This window comes from Suricata suricatta, chromosome 2 (assembly GCF_006229205.1).
Source record: "Suricata suricatta isolate VVHF042 chromosome 2, meerkat_22Aug2017_6uvM2_HiC, whole genome shotgun sequence".
NCBI classification, from domain to species: domain Eukaryota; kingdom Metazoa; phylum Chordata; class Mammalia; order Carnivora; family Herpestidae; genus Suricata; species Suricata suricatta.
Genome location: NC_043701.1, coordinates 172,351,831 through 172,368,651, shown reverse-complemented (window position 1 = coordinate 172,368,651; position 16,821 = coordinate 172,351,831). Strand labels below are relative to the sequence as shown.

The following is a 16,821-nucleotide window of genomic DNA, read 5'->3' as shown; positions in this document are numbered from 1 at the left end:
AACCAACACGGAAGGACCAGGCTTCTTGCTATAGTAGAATCAAACCTTCCTGTGGACTTCAGAGGAGAGTAATTTCATGTCCTTAATCCTCGGATTCATTGTCTATAATACAGGAATAATGAGCACCACTGCCTAGGAGGGTTGTAATAATTAAACAAATTAAAATTCTCCAGCGTAGTAACTGAGCCTCCAGTTCAGCGCAGTAACTGTTTTTATCATCATTTGATACTCCTGGCCGGGTGTATGCTGAGCACGAGTCAGAAGGAGCCTGTACTAAGGGGACATTTGGTGGCCTTTACCCCACAATTTTGGGGGAACGTGAACTTGGGCATCATACAGGGTGTGTACCCTGCAAAAGTGAGCCAGTCTCAAGTTGAACTATTTTTTTAAGTTTTTTTTAGATGTTTTATGTATTTGAGAGACAGACAGACAGACAGAACACAGCGTGAGCAGGGGAGGGGCAGAGAAAGAGGGAGACACAGAATTCAAAGCAGCTCGAGGCTCTGAGCTGTCAGCACAGAGCCCTCTGTGGGGCTTGAACTCACGAGCAGTAAGGTTATAACCTGAGCCAAAGTTGGATGCTTCACCGACTGAACCACCCAGGCGCCCCAGATTGAACCTGTTTTTTATGATCACCCATTTATGATGTCTTCTCCTACTGCTTTTGTCAAAAAATGGAATAATATTTTAAGGATGGGGATGAGAAGACCAGGCCCCCTCAGGGCATGCTAGGAGGAGCCATTAGGCCGCTTGCACATGCGGTTTGGAGGGCAGTGAGGCTGGCCCATCAGAGGGACAGTAATTCAGCAGTTGGACAATCGCTTAACCCAATTGCCGGGTAATAAACATGCTTAATAAAAAGGAGTAGGATGTCTGCACCATCTTGGCCATAATGTGCTCTCTTATTCTGGGCAACCTATGAGAATACCTCTGAGTACACTTCGATCATATACTATAAATAAATCCAATTTCTTGTATCCCCTACTGACCTTTCATCCTTAGGACTTCTAACCAACAATGCCTCCCTGAATAATAGGCTCTGCCTTGTGTTTGAGCCCTGGAGCTCACACGTGGGAGGAAAATGGCTCCGGTTCTCCTGTGAGGTTCAGCAAAAGGCTCCCCTCCCTTGGACCCCTCTTGTTCAAAGTGCAAGAGGAGTCAGACCATGGACAGGGCTGTCCGAAGGGAAGCTCAGGAGGGTGGGCTCTGAGTAGCTATTGCAGGTTTCCCCCGGTGGCTGGAGGTGGATACTTCTAGGCAGCATGTGTGACCCCCGGCTTACCACTGCTTCCCTGGGCCCCTTCTCAGCTGTCAGCGGGGTAAGAACTACCACTTCTCTGCTTCTCTGGTTTGATCTGAGAGTCATGGGAGATCATGTGTGCCGTGTCCGGCGTGGAGTCATACGCATAGGTTCTGGAGTCAAGAGGACTGAAGTCAAACAGATGACATCTCAGTGCAGAAGCTCCAGGCTGCAGAAACTCAGTGAGTCCCAGCCTCTTGGGGCCTTTGTTTCCTGACCTGTGCAAACGGGAGAGCCCCCCCGCCTCCCCCCGAAAGTTGTGTGGGCGGTTGGGAGTGTTCAGTGAAGCGCAGACGGGGTCATTACTGGAGGGCGCCGTCATGAGTGGTAACTGTCACAATATCACCGTTAGTCTCCTTGGTTTTCCTCAATGACCTGTTTTTCTCCGTGTACGAAGAGCACATCTTTCAGGCTTTTAAAATTTTTGCTTTCACCTGGTTTTCCACAGCGCCCAGGGTACTCCATCTTCTGAACAGAGGGTGAACTAAAGCCCAGGGTCGGTTACGTCTGCAGACCACGGCGTTTTATATCAAACCTTAGTTACCACCATAAGTCACAGATCCATTACGGGGCCGCACTCAGCTGCACATAAATGCACAGGAGAATGAGAGGCTTAATAAATATTATCTGATGGCGATGAGGATGCGTGTCCGATGAGACAGGCTTCATGCGCTTCTCATCTGAGACCACAATGAATCTTTTCTGTTGCTCTTGCACATTTGCATTTCCGACTGCATATCTGAGAAAACAAATGTTTCATTTTAGGGCCATTCCTCTAGTCGCCTTTAATACCATTCTCGCTTGAATGTTTGCCACGCAAAACGCCTCCCCTACCCCAAACCAAAACATCTTTCACACATTGTTTGGCATCATCTTCCTGTTAATTGGGCATACTTTTCTAAAATACAGGTCGTAATTGCTTCTTGTCTGAGTATTTTACTAATCAAGCAAGTTAACCATGAAGGAAAACACAGTTCTCTGGTGAGTTTGCGACCTGTATTTGCCCTAACTTAAGGAAAAAGCAAAATGGATGCAAGACGATCCTGTGAAGTACGGACAGAAGAAAGGCCAGCTCAAGGGCCACGTGAGTCCCCCTGCTTTGGACAGTGTCTACACAGCGCTCCTGGCCTCTTGCCATTAGTGTTGAATTACAAGTGCAGGGCTGCAGGCATCCTTTTTATGGCGTGCTGGAGACTGACCGGCAAGCCCGAGGGACTGCTTCGCTAATGGAGGACTGTTGATATATCTCATTGGACTGTCTCTATTTCATTGCATTCACTTTTAAATCCAAGGGATCACAGAAGACCATAAGCCGGTTCTATTCAATGCCATGTTCACAAGCCAAATTAGCTCGAGCTTTTGCATTTCTCCAGCCCTTGCCCCAATCCAAAAACACTAGCCTAGACACAGGGAGGCTAAAGCTGTCACCAATAGCAACCTGAGGTTTTCAAGGACTTCCACCTTCACGTTTGATTCTCAGAACAACTCCGTGAGGCAAGCAGCAGGACAGGGATTATTATCATTTAAAGCTGATGTTGAAAAGCCAAGACTAGGACATTCCTAACCTGTGTTCATTGCATCTTACTTTATCAATCAAGCCGGTACCAGGAGCAAGTTCTAAGCCATAGTAGAGGTTCTCTAACTGACCCTCATGTAACCAACTCATCAAAGAAGCCAGCCTCTCCATTCTTTTGTAAACACCTAACGACCAAGGCAGACTGCAGGTGCCAAACTGGTGGCCCCTGTCCTGCTTACCTTTGCTTTTGCTCTCTCCAGTTGAGAGGGAGGCTAAAAGAGTCAGGCATGTTTGTTCTCAAACCTTTTTGTGCTCTTTTATTTGGTATTTTGCTTACATAATTTGATTCAGTATTCCATGAAGGATTGAACTAGGAATACAAAATAAAGCATAGTTGTTTCCATGAAAACTAAATGGAATACCTTGAAAAAGTCAAATCCCTTTTATCCCTTTTTTTTTTAAGAAATACCTTTGAATTAGGTGTGGGTGAGACAAAATTATAAAAGACTGAGAAAATTATAAAAATGTAAAAAGATGCTTCACTGAGACCCCTCTGCATGAGATTCCTCTGAATCAAACAAATGTCACTCCCGTTTTAAAGAAACGGAAACTGGAAATTGTAGGTCGTGCATTAATTCTAGGTGTAGCTTATGCAGAACGTCAGCCAGGGGACTCCAGTCAGCAAACTCTTTCTTTAAAAAGCTGTTTTTTTTTTTACCCCAAGTATGTATGTATGTATGTATGTATGTATTTAGAGAGGAAGAGGGAGAAAGAGCATACACATGCCAGAGAAGGAGGGGCAGAGAGAGAGGAGAGAGAGAATCCCAAGCAGGCTCCACATTGTCAGCACAGCCCAACACGGGCCTCAATCCCACGACCGTGAGATCATGACCTGAGCCAAAACCAAGAGTTGGACATTAAACTGATTCACCCAGGCACCCCTAAAAAGCTTTCTTAAAGAAGGTGGCTGAGGGGTGCCTGGGTGGCTCAGTCAATTGAGCATCTGACTTTAGCCCAGGTCATGATCTCACGGTTTGTGGGTTTGAGCCCCACACTGGGCTCTGTGCTGACAGCTAGCTCAGAGCCTGGAGCCTGCTTCAAATTCTGTACCTCCCTCTCTCTCTGACCCTCCCCTGCTCTTGCTGTCTCTCTCTGTGTTTCACAAATAAATAAAAAACATTAAAAAAAATTTTTTTAAAGGTGGCTTGGCCATGTATCCAAAAATCAATAAATGATGGACATTCAGATTTGAAATTAGAATATTTGCTATAATACGTCCAATGAAATATTATTCAGCCTCAAAAAAGAAGGAAACCCTGCCATAAGCAACAGGATGAATGAATCTGAAGGACATTTTACTAAGTGAAATAAGCCAGTCACAGAAAGACAAAGACTGTAGGATTCCACTTATGTAAAATATATAAACTACTCAAACTCATGGAAACAGGGAATGGAATGGTGGCTGCCAGTGGCTGGGGGAGGGGAAAACCGGAAGTTGTTCCGTGGGTGTACAGTTTCTGTTATGTAGGATGAATAGGTTCTCATGGTCTGCTGCACAACATTGTGCCAAGACTTACCACCAGCAGTACTGTACTGTGCACTTGAAATTTTGTTAAGAGAATAGATCTCATGTTAAGTGTGCTTCTCACGATTACTTTTTAAAAAGGAGCTTTGAAATAAAGTTTTATACAAGTGTGTAATTTTTGAGCAATTTAGTGATGTTGCCCTTAACTTAATTTTTCAATCAACCAGTAATCTCTGGGCACAGTCCCCAATCCTGTCAGGCAAGAAGGTTTCTACTCTAAGCTTGGCCCTAAACCTAACCTAAATTTCATGGTTAAACTTGGAATGCCCCACGAGTGCCAGGAATCCAAGACTTGCTAGACTCTAGAACATGAATCCACGTCTCATTCGAGTGCCCCATCAACCTGGCCTCACTTCAGTTCACTGCACTGACTTTGGAGGCCTTGTGTGGACAGCCCAACCAACCAGGGTCTGAGCCTGCCCTTCTTCTGAGTAAGGAAGCATTGACTTCAGGCCTCCAAAGCCTTTTCCCCACCCCCATCTTCCAACCAGCCTCCACCTGCCCAGAGCATACCAGACGAATGAAACTTGGCACCCAGTGGGCCTTCCTAAACCTGTGGTGAGTGAAATATCTTTATAAGGCTGTCTTGGAACTTAAAGTAATGAAAGCCTTCTGGCTGAGGTTCAGTTCAGACACAGTGTCTTTTAGGGAGCGAGTAGAAACGCCTCCCGAGGATTAACATCACTCCTTCTTAGAACAACGCTTGCCCTGTCTCACCCCTGCCTTCTTCACAGCCCCTCAGACCCTCCCCCACCCGTGCCAGGGTCCATGGGGCTGGCAAAAATCAGCTTGGAAAGGAAATGGATCCCTTCTCTGTGGAGCACGGGCATTAGGAGACAAACACCGAAGCCCAGGGGCTCACAGCATGTCTTATTTATGTGTCCACTTGTTTTACGAAGCTGACTTTACTGCACGTTATTCAGACCAGTGGTTGCAAGTGGATGTTACCAAGTTTGTAGGAACAGCAAATCAGTAGGAAGGTGAGCTCCAAAACAGACAGTGGCAGGGATTTTGGAAAGTCTGGCCAACGGCTTGTGACCAGACCATAAATTAAAACCTCCCCAGGCTCCCCCAAACCCAACAGGCAAAATTCAAAAACCTGAGAAGACTATGTTACTACAGAGCACTGGACAGACCGCCGTAATAGCTTGGATTCACTTCATAGGCAGCTTCTTTTGTCTTTTTTGTTTGTAGAAATTCGTTTGGACGAGTGTGTATCAAGTACACAATAGAATTGCTATATGGTAGGTACTGCCCATGAAAGTCTATAGTCAGAAGAGTCTGGGTTTGTTTGTTTTTTTAACACATATTCATTTTTGAGAGACCGAGAGAGAGCACAAGAAGGGAGGGGCACAGAGAAAGAGCAAGACACAGAATCTGAAGCAGGCTCCAGGTTCTGAGCTGTCAGCATAGAGCCTAACGTGAGGCTTGAACCTACGAACCACGAGATCATGACCTGAGCCAAAGTCAGACGCTTAACCAACTGAGCTACCCAGGCACCCCTGTTTTTTTTTTTTTAAATCAATGTAAAAATGCAGACTCTGAAGCAGGTTCCTCTGCTCGGTTAACCTTCAGAATTATGTGCACACCCTTCTTCCAATGTTTTGTCCTGCTTGAAGATATAAGATGTGCAGGTTTAAATTGAGAAATGGCTATTTCAGGAAAAACTCATGCAATGGTTTCCCCAAGCACAGGACCAATTTATGCTGCAGAAGAGACTCATATGCTAATAAACTGGTATTGACAAGTGTGATAGATGCAGGTAGGTACTTAGTGAGTGCTGGAGAGCGAAGTTGATTGCATTTTACAGTCTGTGTATTTCTCTGTTTATTGCTTGTATTCTGTCATTAAGCAAACAGGTTCCTAATATAGCAAATCTCTCTAATCAGTAAAGCAAGGGAGAAAAGAACCAGAAGCATCATTAATTATGACCATTTGGCTGCAGCCCGGACAGTCTGTTGCTATTGGATTGGGCAACTTCCTCTGGTTTTATTTTCTGGGACTAGAGCAGAAACTGGCTCTCCTTATGCGTGAAGGAGAGTAGAGAAATGTTCCATGCCCTGCTGGCTGACAGCTGCCTACAAACCTGAGATGAAACACTGGCTTCTCTACAGAAACTGAGTCCTGGGGCAGCAAAGGCCGGGCTCCGAGTTTTTAAGTCGCCCATTCCATAAACAGAGCAAGTGTGCGACTCCAAAGCCCGCCTTGTCCCCCAGACCCCCAGGAGAGTCTCCTGTGGGCGGAGTTTGCTTGTGGGTGTGGGGCCGAGGGGTGGGGTTGGAGTGGCCTGAGTGGCTGTGCGTTCAGAGCAGGAAGGACACTGGCACCAGGGCAGGCTTTCCAAATGCTAATCACCGGGGTAAAAAGCCAGAGCATCATTGTTCTGACTCCAGGTAACAGAGGTTAACAGCATCTAATGCATTTATTAACCCTCTGGTGCCAGGGCCTGGCGAGGTCTGGTCCCACAATTATAGTGCCATGGAAATTCTATTACCCGACGTGCCTGGACTAGCGGATTACTGCCAGTGACAGTTTTATAGCACAGCTGGAGGGACAAGGCTTCTGATGAAGTGCCTAAATACGAGTCCCCTATTTCCAGAATGGCAGCAAGGCTGCTGGGTCAGACACAGGCTTCTCCAGCATCCCTTTCATCTCCCCATCCTCCAGATGCAAACCCTGTGGGCACTCTGTTTTAGTACCGCTGTTTGCCCTCGACTCAGAGTCAGGTGGCTTCCTCCATGACTGCGAAAGTAGGAATTAGCTGCGAAGCAACACTCTTTCCTAAAAGAGATTGAATAATTCATTTTTCAACCTGCTCTAACAGTGGTTAAAATTGACTTCTAGGAAAATGAAATCCACTCTCTTCTTCTCTTCTTTATCCTTCTCTCTTTTTCAAAGAGCTGTCCTATTTTAAAGCCACACCGTAAGGTTTGGTGTCTCTGTAGGGCCAGGCTCTGCGTTGGGTGACGGCGTGTGCCGTTGATGAGCGGGGCTGCCGGGCCCACAGACGGGACCCTGAGCCAGAACTCTCAGGATTACACCCTTATTTTTACCAGTTCGGAACTCAGCAGTAAAACGTACTCTTTGTAAAAAAGGAAGTAAGTTTCTAACTTGCCTCCTTCCTTACAAGGTCTCAGAAATTTTGTCGTGTGTGTGTGTGTGGTTTTTTAAAATTTTCTTCTTTTGTTTTTTATCTCCCCTGGGACCATCCCAGTTTTTATCACTGAGACACAATATTTAAAGTACGTAAGCAGTCTCTGCAGTAGTGGAAGCTGGGAGCCACCCTTTAATTTTATGTTCGCATGTATCATACCCGACCAGCTAGACAATGGTAGCTTAATGATGTTTCCAGAAATGCCCAGGATAAAAGCCTTTCGAATGTGGAAATAACAGGTTGCTCAGGCTTCTCAAATGGGCCTTAGGAGCTGGATTTTCTTAAGTGGACCGTGGATCTGCTTCTTAGATTTCTGACCCTCAGTGCCACTGGAGGGGTTAAGATTGCATACAGAATTCGCAAGCATGCAATGCGCTAGCCCTATGGGTCTAAACTCCCAGGCTCCGCCCCCTCCGTCTGCAGTTTACTAACCTTTAAAGGCGCCAGGCACCCAGTGTGGCAAGGCTCACCTGTACCTGATGCTGGACAGTCTAGGCGGCAGACCCAGGGCCCCTCATCTTGTCATATGCACATCAGGTTTGCTGTGTGATTAAAAAAAAAAATCCCGTTTACGTGTCATCTTTTGAGTCTATTACCCAGAAGCCACCTGCCATTTTAATAATGGTAACATTTGTCCTTCACCTTGTAATCAGACTCCTAGACTTTCCTGCGGTCCACGTGAGGTTCAAGTAGAACTCCAGGGTTGTTCAGCTCAGCCTCTGCGGTGCTGGGAGTTTCCACCCCAGTGGAACTCAGTGGGAAGCTGTGTTCATACACTATGTAAGCAGAGTATCTAAAGGCCTGTGTGCATGCAGTTCTAAGTCTCTCGAGTGCTAAGTGCTTCTGTGGGTTGGGAAGGTGCTTAACAGGAGAGAAGGCGTTTTCTCGGAACATCTGCGATGGTCTGGGTGCACATTATTGCCTTTACTTTGAAGGTTGCCCAGTTATGCTAACAAGAATGGTCTTCAAAGAAAGAAAAGCTTTGAGGTGCTGACTCTATGTTTAGTGGAGCCAGTGGGGTTACAGGGTGACAAGACTTCACGTTGACTATTTCCTTTAGAGGCCGACAAGGTGTCTGCTTTGGGGAAAGAAGAGTGCAAAGGCTTCATAGACCTGCAGCAGGTCTAAATGCATTTTCCTGTGTGATCGAGTCATTATCCCAGCTATTCCCAGATGTAAGGCAAGAGCCTGGAAACCTATAAGCCTATATGCAGTGTGAAACCCTCAATGACCAGTAAGGGTCAGAAATCTATCTATGCAGGGGCGCCTGGGTTGAACCTCCGACTTCAGCTCAGGTCATGACCTCACGTTTGTGGGTTCAAGCCCCGAGTTGGGCTCTGTGCTGACAGCTCAGAGTCTGGAGCCTGCTTTGGATTATGTGTCTCTCTGCCCCTCCCACCTCTCGTGCTCTCTCAAAAATAAATAAAACATTTAAAAAAAAAAAGAAATCTATCTATGCGGATCTAGAGTCCACCTAAGAAGATCTGTTTAGACAAAAGACTTTTCTTATCCATTGGCAGAAGCGCCTTTACAAATACAGTAAAACCTTGGTTTGTGAGCATAATTCATCCCGGAGGTAGGCTTGTAATCCAAAGCACTCACATGTCAAAGCAAACTTCAAGAACCATTGGCTCAGTTGTGATCATGTGACATTCACCATCATGTACTATGTGTATTGGAAGACATCACTTGTGTGTCACGTTAAAATTTATTAGAAATGTTGGCTTGCCTTGCAGAACACTCCCAGAACAAGTTACTCGCAATCTGAGGTTTTACCGTGCTTAGTAACAATGGGCGTTATAGTAGAATTTCAACACGTTCCTGAAGTGACTAAGTATAGCGAATGGGTATTTCGGATTGTGTATATAATGAGTAAAACACTACCTACTGGTGCTAATCATGTGGAACAAAGTGGGAAGGAGACCCATCCAACCCTTAGAACTTAGAGGGCTGTGGTGTAGGACACTGAAGCATAGTTTAGCTGTGACTACAGCACAGAAACTACTTAAAGGCATAATGTGTTCCAGACTAGAAGTCAGGCTACTTTCTCTGCACATTTTAGTGAACTTCTTAGTTATGCAAAGGCTCTTAGCAAGGGTTTATGTCTTTTGTAGATTATGCTCAGGCAAGGAAAAAAGAGAATGTGATGTTTTAAGACCATTTTGGTATCTGGGCATGATTCCAATCTTGAACAGAAATAAAACATGTGAAGTTCTATGCATTATTGTCTGCAGGTGACATTGCAATGGACCAGATTTGCTATTACTACATATTACAAGTAGGCTTTTGAGTAAGGTTCAATTGCTCTTCCAATTTCTCCTCTGATCTTCTTATATATAACATTTAGTGACCTTTGAACAGCCTGGGGATGCTTCACAGTGTCTTATTCTTGATGCTTGTTTAAAGGTTTCTATTTCATATTCACAGCTGGCATATGCAAATACAGGTAAAGATTACGATGCCTTCCGAGGAGCGTTATGGTCAGTAAATTACTCCTTGGGTGAACGAGCCATCAGCAGCCTTGCATGTCTTTAAGGAGGTGCGAACGTCTTCCTGCAACAGGGCAGCCTGCCAGTGCCAGTCACTCAGAGCTGGTGGCCCAGACACCCCTTGATTCGAGTGTGGCGCTTAACCAGGGTCATCCTGTCGACACATGAGCTCTCCGTCTTTGGTGCCAACAGACTCCTATTCTGGGGGAAGGGGGCATGGGAGGAGTTCTTCATGTGGATTTGGAGGCGGATAGAACATGAAGAGTCAAGCATGCCAGGATTGCCTGCGAGAAACACCATAAGGGAAAAAAAGAGCACATTTGCTTTCAAGAGTTTGAGAGACCCCATCTGCATCCTGTCCCTACCAGTAAATTGCTCTGTGACCTTGGAACAGTCACCTTCACGGCACTCTGTTTTCCTTTACAAAACAGAAGGGCTGTACTGGGTTAGCAGTTCTGATCGTAACTGGGCAATGGAGCCTTTCCTTCAACTCAGTTCTGCGGTGGAAGCTCAGGGGGGATTTTTCTCCAGTGCAAGGAGACCCGGGACTTAAGTGCCTTCAGGGCTCAGCTCCCTTGTCACTGCCTGCAAATCGTTTTAGGAGTGCAGCAACCCGATCTGTGGTGCCCTGCGTTGTTCCTCCAGGGGACCCGTCTGTGAGCGTCCCTGCCCTGTGCCATCATTCCCAGGCAGTGAGGGTTGACTCAACTAGAGAGCAGCCCTGTGAGCCTGGGGACTACCCGCCTTTGCTCTTGTATCACCTGGAAAATAGCTCTGTGCTTGTTGACTGAAGCGAAGAATAGACAAACAGACAAACAAACAAGCCACAGGGAGATGTATCTCTGTATAACTAATGAATGGGAATTTTTATTGCCACATTTTCACCTCGAAGGCATGTGCCAAAAATTAACGTTCAGAGATATAAGTGAGTTCCAAATATGAATGACTTCAAAACTTTGCCTTTAGTAACCTAGTCTTGTGCTGTCCTTAACCAGGGGCCATAGGTAGCTACTGAGCTTCGAAATGGGGTAGGTCTGAAATAGGTGCGCCGCATCAAACACACCCAGTTTTGAAGACTTAGTATGAAAAAGAAATGTAAAGTATCATATTAATGACTTTTTGTATTGACTATGTGTTGAAATGATAATATAGTGGGTTAAATAAAATATATTATTACAATTATCTTCAGCATTATCTCTTTACTTATGTGGTTACTGGAAAAGTTTAAATTATATATGGGCTACAGTTGTGCCTCACATATTTCTATCAATGGCCTGGCCATAGAAAACTAACTGGATCATCAGCAATTATTATTCTGTACTATAGATGAGTGATTTTATATGTGTGTGTGTTTGTTTTTCTTTAGGCACAGAAGCTGAAATCCAACGTGTCGGGCAGCACACACCTCTGTCTTTCTGATGTAAGTTCTGTTTCTCTCTGGATCTCCCTGCATTTCTAGAGACAGAGCCTTTGGGCCACTGGTGGTGATAAAGGCAGGTGATGATGTCAAGGCTCAGAGGCAACAAGGTTTCAGGCCCAGAAAAAGACCTCTGGCACCCCCGGTGCTCCTCTGGCCTTGGTGCCAAGTGCAGTCTTCAGATCCCAGTCCACAAAGTTAGAAGTAAGTGTGGGACCTAGGATTCTCATCTCACAGCTGGACCCAACACAAATGCCAGGAGACTCCGTGACCACAGTCATGTAAGATCAGCCAGCACAGATAAGACATGCAACAACTCTCACTGCTTACTCTACCCACAGTTCCTTCAACCTCCGCAGCAACCCAGAGGTGGCTTGGGCAGGCCACGTTACTCTTCCCATTTTCCAGATGAGATGAGATTCTGTCATGGGCCAGTCACTGGGATGTGGCATTATGGAACTGAGTGGGTGCTGTGGCAGGGACATAGTCATCTGTCTTGGGACAGCTGTGCCAACTGGGAGCCAGAAAGCCTGGGTTCTGGTGGGGGCTCTCCACCTGATGATCAGGGCAGGCTCCTACATCTAGAAAATCTAGGGTTGAATGGGCAAAAGGAGAGAAATGTTGCTGACTGCTCTGCCGGTCTTGGGGCACTTTGTGGCCCATCTCCACATGAACTGATAACTTGCCCAAACCAGTTTTCTAAGATGACTTCCTGCCCTTCTTCCATGCTGGGGAGGAGAAAGTTCCATGTTGCATAGTTACTGGAAGACCCAGGAGGTAGGAGTGAAGGAAGTCTCCAAGCTGTCCCACAAGAGGATGTCAGTAATCCATAGCAGAGGGGCAAGAAGCAAGTGTTGGCCATTTTATCATAAAGTATACAGTTCTTACCCAGATCCAGGATTCCTTCCTGACTATAAGTCAATGAATGGAAGTCTCCATACGTAGTAATAAAAAATACCTTGGATCAGCTTTAGTGAATGGTACAGCCAGTTGGAGGTGGGGGTGGGATAGAGAAAGAGTGTGGTTTAAATATACTGGGACAGAAGGAACACATGCAGTGGGTGGTAATGAAAATATTCTCTCTTAACAGCGTGATTACGAAAAGAACGGCCTCGCTGGTGCGTCCAGCCACATAACCACAAAATCAATGGCTGCTCCTCCAACCTGTGGTCTGAGCCCGCGGCTGCTTCTGGTGGTAACCGCCCTGTCCACCGTATTATCTTTATCTTTGGCAGAAACATCGTAGCTGCATTTCAAAAACAATGCGGACATGTAAAAAGACAAAAACCAAGCTATCTGTTTCCTGTCCTCTTGTATATCTGAAATTCCAGTGTTAGGAGCTCAGTTGAGACACTGGGAAAACAGTTTCATCCAACTGGAACTTTTTCTTTCTTTGTTTCTCCCTTTGTTTTTTTTTTTTTCCTTTTTCTTTCCTCTTTTTTTTTTTTTTTTTTTTAAGAAATCTTGTAAACCTTAGGGCTTCTATGGGATACCTGATGCAGCGCTACATTCCAAATTCAAAAGGCTTTGGGGCATGCTGTCTTGTAAAGGGGCAGTTTGTAAAGTTGGCTGTCTAACAAACTGGGCCTGTGTTTTACATGATGTCGATGATTTTCACAATTTAATTCCGGCTGTTACTAGCAAGAGAAGGAGTTAGTACTTCTAAAGAATCTTCCATACTCATGGAATGACTTTAGTCATTAGCGTAAGATGGATGCAAGTTTTGGGTGTTTTGTTTTTTTGTCACAAAGCAAAGATTCTCATCAAAAGGATCTTGATGAACTTTGTGCAAACCAGCTTGCTTCGGTGTTTACTTTTTCTATAGGTACTAGCATTTGCCACACTGGGTACCGCAAACAGTTCTACATTCTCCTACCAAACAAAAGACACCAGTCTTGTCCAAAGGTAGTGTCTGTCTTCTAGTCAGTAAGGGAGGGGGGGGCAAGTGTGCATGAACATTTGCAGTACCTTGATCACTGAACGACACTCTCCTAAGCCTTACCTGAGCGAGAAGCCCTTTAACTAACAAGAGTCCGATATAGCTGACATGTCACTCTAATACTCTTTACACGTATGAAGTTATATGTAGGGAAAAAATTTTACTACTAAATGATTTCAACTATTGGCTTTCTATATTTTGAAAGTAATGATACTGTCTTCATTTTTTACTGATGATTTAATACAAGATACATAGAGCTTGTTTTCCTCTCTTAAGTCGTGTTCGCTCCGATATTAACTTCACGAAGACAGCTCTTCAAAGGCAGACTCTGAGGAGTCCGTGCTTCAGCAGAAAGCTCTGCATCCCGTTACTGTGGACAGGCAGGAGGAAACAGAGCAGCCAGGTCTTGTCCTTTATCATTTCTTGACATGCAAGCGTGTGTACCTGTGAGGAAACTGGCGGCCATTTGTAAATGCCTTGCAAAATTCGATGGCGCCTGTGCCAGTTGACACAATCCAGTATCTTGGTTTTCATGTGGCTTGATAAAGACTGGGTTTGGCTGGGATGGGGGGCAGGGAGCTGATGGCCTCCCTTCTGAAGCAGATCCGTGCCAGCATTCACCGTTCTGTTCCTAAGGGTTGTCTTGACTCTCAATGGTGATGACCTTGCCACTGTTTAGAGTGATTTGGTCCAAAGGTCATCAGGAACCTACTTGCATCTTGTTATGTGTCCTCCATGACAGACTCTGACAGACTGTGCGGAAGGAAAGAAGGCTGTGGGTCAGGAGGACCAATGACAGGTCTGTGGAGATGAGTTGGCTGGTAAAGACACAAGGACCAGGACTCTGGATACAAGGCATCTGGCTTGTTCACTGCACATCATCTTCCATCATTCTTGTCCTTCAACAAGTAGACCCTGAAGTGCACTTTTAAAGTCTGGTTGATGGCGACATTCAGAATCTGCAATGCTCGAGTGCTAGGAGCCATGTTTCTCCACCACTGAATAGAGAAGAGGAGGTTCCACTTGAGTAGAGTGCCGGGAGCATTAGCTCTCCCACATCAGTAGAGGGGCCGGAGGAGGAGCCCAAGGTGCACAGTTCATACCGATCCCCTTTGCCCGCTGATGTTTGCCTTGTAAGAATTAATCAAATCCCTGGGGTGGGAAATCTGTTTGATCCAAGATAAAGGCATAGTCTTCTAGCTCTTATTGGTGTTTGAAGTACATTTATATCCAAATGTTAATAAACATAAATGTATAATACTAAGTACTGAGTTTTTTCAGTTCAAAATGTTTTCAAGGGAAATTCATCAAAGACATTTGAGTAGTGAAAGGTTTCATAAAGACTCTTACTTTGAATAAACACATTAAATGTGTCGAAATATTTGGAATTCCAGTTATCTATGAAAGCATATCTCTTATAGAGCATATTTTGTTTTAATTAAGGTATCTCTGTATATCTACATTGGCCTAATTGCAAATGGGTCGGATTCTATGCGATCTGCTATAGAAAGCTATTGATTACTTCTGCAGTAAACAGCAGCTGTAATTAGCATCAGATGACCGAAGAGGAAATGCGAGTTATCAGAGCTAACAAGGGAAGCCTTCAGTGAATAACATGGGACTGTGCAACACATAAATTAAATTTTGGAAAGCCTCATCTATCACCAACAAAGATCTCATTTTTCTTCACAGATAGAAGCATATTAGAGTTACCGAATTCTAAATTTGAAAATACATTGCTGATTCAATAAACAGGGGGAAGGATGTTCAATGACAACATGTTAGAGAGATTCTTACAAAATCATGCTGAGCAAGTGTTTCTGCCCTTCAGTGTGATTCTCAGTTTAACACGGTGCACCTGAAACACCGCCATCTTTTGTCCCAGGACTAAAGCAGGCGAGGGACTTAAATCTTTGACTTCCTTGTGCAGTGCTGAAAGCAAAAGTGATTACTTCCTGTCCTTGTGTCCCTGCAATTAGAGTAGCACCAAATACAAGGGCTGTCTGCTGAGGTTTGGGCCTCTTGCAGAAAGCATGTTTTTATTGTTGATTTTGACAAAATAAAAACAGTAACATATGTCCATACAGACCATCTCAAGTCTAGCCATGTCCTGGTTAGTTAAGAGAACAAAAAAGAAGCGCAATATTGCCAAACTGATTGGAAGCACATTCATTCCACTTTGATGTTGAGTATCTTTGACCAATGTATGTTTGAGTATGTGTTTAATAGAGCACATGAGGAAGAAGAAACGCACAATAAAGAGATGATTCAGAATGCCACTTCAGTGTTTATTTTTCCATATCTGATTTTTTTCAAGTCCCTAGAGTGCAAGTTGATAATTACATAGATTATGTTTTATTAAGTTTAGTGAACTGTATCCAGAGTGTGATAGGAGTATGGCTTTCATTGAAAAAAATATATATAATTATTTAGCAATTCTTTATTCTGCTGTAAAAAAAAAAAGTCTTAGAAGCTGTCTTCAAGTTAGGCAGATATGGAACAGAGTGTTTCCAGAACTGCTGTGGCCTTTGATTTGGTCTATATGAAGACTGTTCTTATACACATACGCTCCAAGGATGGGTCCCCTCCAGCTGCATCCTGTCACCCACCTGTCCCTTTTTGCTTTAAATTAGACACTTCCAAACACCCCATTAGCTGAACTAGGAAGGGAAAGAGGGTGAGAGTTTGTCCAATTAGCAAATTCTTTCCTTAGACTCTAGCAAAAATGTGATTCTGTTGTTACTATTTACAAAATAGTGGCTCTGGAGGAGCTGTCATTTGGAGAATAAGTTTTCACTCATGTAGTCAGACATGCGTGACTTATTTGAGTCAATAAACTGCAGGCCAGAAAAGGGCTGCTTAAGTGAGTTCACGTTTTCTAATTCTCTTTCAACACTGTTCTTGATCTCCTGGACTCCTATCCCTGTGATCTTTGTTGCTTCTATTCTTTGATAAAGCAAATGAGACCATGTGAGACCAATATTTCAACACCAAAAAGCAATGACAACAGATGGGTGTGAATTACCAACAGCCTGGACCACAGGGATAACAGAAGGCCCGTTTGCCCTCAACTCGGGGAGTTTGGAGAGAAGAAGCAAAATCAGGGTGCGACGTGAGGCCAAGTGCTGTGGGTGAATGGATCCTGCAGACCACTGGTGTTCCTTAGTGGTCCACATAGAAACCTTGTCGCAACAAAATAGCCAGAGTCCCTGGAATTAGACAGCAGTGTTTTTATGAAAGCAAGCCAGAGCTAATATCTGGATGACATAGAAAGAAATTTTTTAGAAATTCTAAAAATATAAAACAACTGAGAATTCAGTTTTAACCCCTTAGAAGCTATGTTTTTCTCTTATCCCTAAGATAGGCATCTCATGTAAATATGTGACCTCTCTTGACTTTGACACAGCTCTTCGTTCCGAGT

At 44.5% G+C, this 16,821-nt stretch overlaps 1 protein-coding gene across 7 annotated transcripts in view; it reads left to right on the top strand.

Annotated features, from left to right (window-relative positions):
* GFRA1 (GDNF family receptor alpha 1) overlaps positions 1–14,779 on the top strand; it is a 212,910-nt gene extending 198,131 nt beyond the window's left edge. For 3 of the 7 annotated variants that reach the window (XM_029932644.1, XM_029932645.1, XM_029932643.1), the window contains 3 exons: positions 11,411–11,464; positions 12,552–12,656; positions 13,287–14,779. In XM_029932644.1, the coding sequence (XP_029788504.1) occupies positions 11,411–11,464; positions 12,552–12,656; positions 13,287–13,370 (243 nt within the window). In that variant the 3' untranslated portion in view covers positions 13,371–14,779. Of the gene's footprint in view, positions 1–11,410; positions 11,465–12,551; positions 12,757–13,286 lie in introns of those variants that run through there. The other 4 variants (XM_029932649.1, XM_029932648.1, XR_003905752.1 and 1 more) reach the window with 3 other exon arrangements.
* The last annotated feature ends 2,042 nt before the right edge of the window (positions 14,780–16,821 follow it).